This window comes from Triticum aestivum, chromosome 1A (genome assembly GCF_018294505.1).
Source record: "Triticum aestivum cultivar Chinese Spring chromosome 1A, IWGSC CS RefSeq v2.1, whole genome shotgun sequence".
In the NCBI taxonomy this organism is placed as follows: domain Eukaryota; kingdom Viridiplantae; phylum Streptophyta; class Magnoliopsida; order Poales; family Poaceae; genus Triticum; species Triticum aestivum.
The window spans coordinates 450,419,189-450,424,060 of record NC_057794.1 but is presented as its reverse complement, the minus strand read 5'-3'; the positions used below and the strand labels follow the sequence as shown (position 1 = coordinate 450,424,060).

General features: G+C 45.2%; 1 protein-coding gene across 1 annotated transcript; it reads left to right on the top strand.

Annotated features, from left to right (window-relative positions):
* On the top strand, positions 1-4,361 carry LOC123055380 (uncharacterized; the record flags this gene model as incomplete). Its single annotated transcript, XM_044479382.1, is given in 2 exon segments — positions 1-78; positions 2,215-4,361. A coding segment is annotated over 1 exon segment (1,887 nt). The 3' UTR covers positions 4,133-4,361.
* Between the last annotated feature and the right edge of the window lie 511 nt (positions 4,362-4,872).

The window sequence follows — 4,872 nt, the reverse complement described above, 5'->3', positions numbered from 1 at the left end:
ACCCCCAAATCCCTCCCCGCCCCTCGATCTCGCCGCCGCCGCCGCCAAAACCCTACGCCCCTCCCGCTGCTGCCTCCGGTAAGCCCCTCCGCACGCCTCTCCCCTACCCCCTGATCCCTACGTGTCTCGATTCGGTTCGGAGCGTGGCGTCTCGCCCCGCGGTTTGATCTAGGGGCGCGGCGGAATGCGGCCAGTCGTGGGGCGGCGCCCGGCGCCCGGCGCGTGGCCGGGTGCCGTGCCCGCCGCTGAATTCGGTCGGCCTGGGCGGTCCCGCGCCACGGGATCGCGCTTTCCGGCGGCCTGGCGTTGTCGGAGGCCGAGGAGCGTCATGGGGGGCGCACGCCCCTCGGGCTTGGCTGATGCCCCGCGTCGGTACTCGTTGTGAATTTCGGACGTGCTTGGATTCCAGGGGTTCCCCTCTGTTCGTCATGTATTGGCGGAGCCATGGAGCTGTTGTGCTGCTGGGCTGTCCTGTTTTATAGGATATAGGAGGAGATAGATAGTTTCCCTGTTTTTTGCTGGCTGAAGATTTGGTGCTAGGTTTTATAGGACCATGGGGGCGTGGAAGCTAGTTTTAAAGCTACTGGTGCAAGCAACTCGTACGGCGAAACAACTTGTCGCGTTCTGTGTTGTAGTAAATATGCTGGCCGCTAGCTTTGTCGTTATGCGTCGGTTGTCGTATTCCGTTAGCCGATTATGATAACCAATCACAATTTAATGTAGCTTGTATGTCAGAAGAAAGGTTACTATACGAAGAGATTGAGGTCAATTGTCGTATTCTGTTAGTTGATTATGATAACCAATCACAATCTAGTGTAGCTAGCTTGTATGTCAGAAGAAACGTTACGATACGAAGAGATTGAGGTCAATTGTCGTATTCCGTTAGTTGATTATGATAACCAATCACAATTTAGTGTAGATTGTATGTCAGAAGGAACGTTACGATACGGAGAGATTGAGGTCAATTGTCGTATTCCGTTAGTTGATTATGATAACCAATCACAATTTAATGTAGCTTGTATGTCAGAATTAACGTTACTATACGAAGAGATTGAGGTCAATTGTCGTATTCCGTTAGTTGATTATGATAACCAATCACAATTTAATGTAGCTTGTATGTCAGGAGAAACGTTACGATACGAAGAGATTGAGGTCAATTGTCATATTCCGTTAGTTGATTATGATAACCAGTCACAATTTAATGTGGCTTGTAAGTCAGAAGAAAGGTTACGATACGAAGAGATTGAGGTCAAACCGAAGTGGCGCCATACTAATTAAGCTTATGTAGCTTGCTTTATATAGCAAAGTAATTCTGCAGTACTTGCCATATGGGCAACTTAGTATGCTTTCGCTAGTGGCTTATCGTGGCTCTTAATTGCTGTGACGTCAGCTGTAATATAGACGCTAGTGAATTTATTTTTGTATGTAACGGACGCTTGGGTCAGCCTTTCTGTTTGGAACTTGTAGACTGGGGTAGGTGAACAGATTCTGTCACTTCACGGTTTATCTAGTTCCTACTTTGTGCTCCGGTGTGTGTAAACTATAAATTTATGACTTATTTGCTCTCATAGATAAAATGGAAAAAGGTTATCTTGGACATGCCTAATGAAAAATAAGCAACAATAATAAGGAAGTAATGCAACTGTAAATATGGGTCACTGGAATGAAATTTATTATTATTATTATTATTTGATTTTGAGAGGTTTTTGATGAGCTGCATTAGTTTTCATGTTTTTTGACATGCATCCGCTTTTAGAAACATCTGCTTATCTAGAACCACTGCCAGGAAGAGGCACTTAGTTGCAACAGTTGAATGTTTCTACTTTGTTTGAGGGCAAAGCTTCCCTGTTATCCTGAATAGTTGGTAGTATTTTGATTCTTAGAAACCCTATTGGGTCAGCTGAATACTTTCTAAGCGTAACTAATTGAGTTGTGCTTATCCAAGCACAGATTGTGATGCTATTGATCAGCATGTCAAGGTGAGGAGCGCTAATAAATACTGGGCCAAATGCTAGGATTGTAGTATGCTTCTTGGATCTCTATGATCAACTTATGTTCCATTGAAAATCTCAGACTCCACTCATTGTCTACCAGGCATATAGCTATTATTCAGATGACAACTTCTTAAACAATTTTCTGGAGTTTTTGTCTATAAACTATAATGTCTATATATATTTTACTAGAGTGATAATTTTTGTTGAAACTTGGCTGCAGGTAAACAACCTTTCGGCTGTTCGTTTTGGAAATGCCGTCTGCATCCAAATCCAAGGCAAAGGATAGGGCAGCTGCTTTCAAAGCAGCAAAAGAGCAACCTAAGGTGGCTGTCAAGCCAGTGGGGAATGGCACCGGTGCAAGTACTTTTAATAACCTCTCTGGAAAATTTCATCTTTTGGAGCCATCATCCTCTTTGCTGGGTAGCCAGGGTAACGAAAAGTTGAGGAATACAGATGAAATAGACGAGCATTCTCGTAGCTCGCATGGTACAGGGGACTTTGATTGCACCTCAAATAATGGTAGCTGTTCTGGAGAGTCAGAAGATACAAAGGACAAATCAACCAGCACTGCGCCTCGAGTGGACTCTATTCCTGGATGTGATCTTGATAAACGTGAGAAGATCAGACAAAAGAATGAGAAGAAGCATCAAAGGCAGAAGGAGAGGCGCGCCCAGGAATTGCACGAGCGTTGCAAGGGATACCTAATGTCCAGAAAGTTGGAGACACTTGCTCAGAAGCTTGTTGCAATGGGTTTCTCATCAGACCAGGCAACGATGGCCCTTATACATAACGAGGGCTGTCTTGAGGAGTCTGTTGCCTGGCTATGTAATTTTGATGGCAGTGATGAAACGAAGCAGCAAGCTGCAGCAGCTCAACAGTCTGGAGCTAATTTGAAGATTGATATAACTGATGAGCTCGCAAAGATTGTGATCCTGGAGGCGAAATTTAAGTGTACAAAGCAAGAGGTAGAAAGGGCTATTGTTTCTTCTGAGGGTGATCTAGAAAAGGCTGAGGAGGCCTTGAAGACACAGAAGCAAGAATCAGCAACAACCACATCTAAGCCTGAAGTGTCTGGTGATTCAAGTGGCTTGGTTAACAAGCCGCAGGTCATGCTTGCGCAGAACCCAGCAAGGCCTCAAACAAATGGGTTCTCTTCTGTAGGGCCTCAGCAAATGAGGAGAGATGAGAAGGACCCAAACTACAAGCTTTTAGTAAATGGTAGTGGCCCAAAAGAACCTGCAGTTAAAGGGTTTCAACCATTGGCCACAACAGTGAAGTCAGATTTGGTCCGTCAACAATTTTTTCAACCCGAGAAGAGGCGGGTTATTGCCAATTCGGTTCCATCAGCTCCTTATGTGACATCATCTCCGGTGCCTGTTGCAGTCCCACAAATTAAGGCAGAAACACGACATGTGGCAGCCGGCAATGAGATGAAAAGTGCAATGCATAACGGAAGCTTGCGAGACCCGGTAGTTGTAATGCAGCGTCCTCAATCCGCAGCTGCCAAGCAAAGTCTACCATCCACAAGCCATAGTATGTTTGCATCAGAGCCACCTTCAAGGGAATGGTACATGAATGGCGCATCAGGGGTGGATATGATGTTGAATGGTGGTTTAGGGCATGGACTACGTAATATGAGTTTGGAGAATGCTAATTCTGCCAAGCAGCAGTTCATGCATGCAAACCATCAACAAAGTTTTGTTTCCAATCCTGTGGAGCTGGCTGCTAATGGTTGGGGTGGTACATGGGGTCCTGGAGGTGCATCATCTTCCCAGGCTGGGGGGTCGGCACATGGGACGTTCAGAGGAGGAGGATGGAGCTCATCCGAGCCGTCTTCAGCTTTATCTCATGCTGATTGGAGAAGCAATGCGCCAGCACCGTGCGACTACACTTCAATAGATTGGAGCCTCGACACAACATTGTTAAACCCTGCAGCGAAGAGCGAGTGGCTGTCTGACACATGGTCAACCATGTTCATGGGCGGCAGATCCACAAGGCCTGCTGGGGGGAACCTTGGCCTTGGTGGTGCGGGAGGCATGAATGGGTTGCATGAGAGCAGCAGTGGTCTTCCAATGGAGCCTGCTCCATCACCCCGCCCTTATGAGTGGCCTTCTTTCTGCAGGGGAGGATCTTCCTAGTTCCGGAACCCTGTAGGTAAGAAAGAAGTCATTGAATAAGAAAAAAGTAAAAGATGTCATTTGTTTCTGTTCTTGTTTTTGTCTCGTTGGAGTTGGTTGAAAAGAGTTTTACTTCTTGTGTATTGAACCGTGTTTGTGTACCTTTGACTGTTGGCCGAGATAAGTCTTCATTCTATGGAGTCCATGTGCATGCAAATGAAGAAAAAAATTGAAGCTATCTTTGCCGAAATGGACGGACGCTTTCTCTCTTAGTAATGGCCAGCTCTTTTGGGCGGCTTAAAAAATAAGCTGCCTCTCCCCAGCTTAAAGTCATTTTCTAAACTTGTTGAGACTTCTAAACTAGTTATCCCATAACTAGTTCAGAAGCCTCAATGAATAAAGGAGGAGACTTATGGGGAAAGTTGAGGAGGAGGCGGTTTATTTTTTAATCCGCCGAAAGAACTGGCCAGTATGTAGCTTACTCGAGGTTTCCAGTCCAATCCATTATTTGTTTATGAAGGTTGAGAAAGCGGATGCATATATTTTTTGGATCCTGGTAAGTCCTGAATGTTTCATTTTGCTCATGGCAAATCGAACATTTTTTATGGCAACTTTAGTTGATGCGAGAATGGCAAGTTTAGTAGGTAAGCATGGCAATTTGGTCCGTGGTTTGCTTGTTTGCCTGAAAATTGCTTGTCAACTAAAATTGCCTCTTTTGTGTGAATTAAAATTGTCATGAAAAATGTTTGATTTGCCATGAA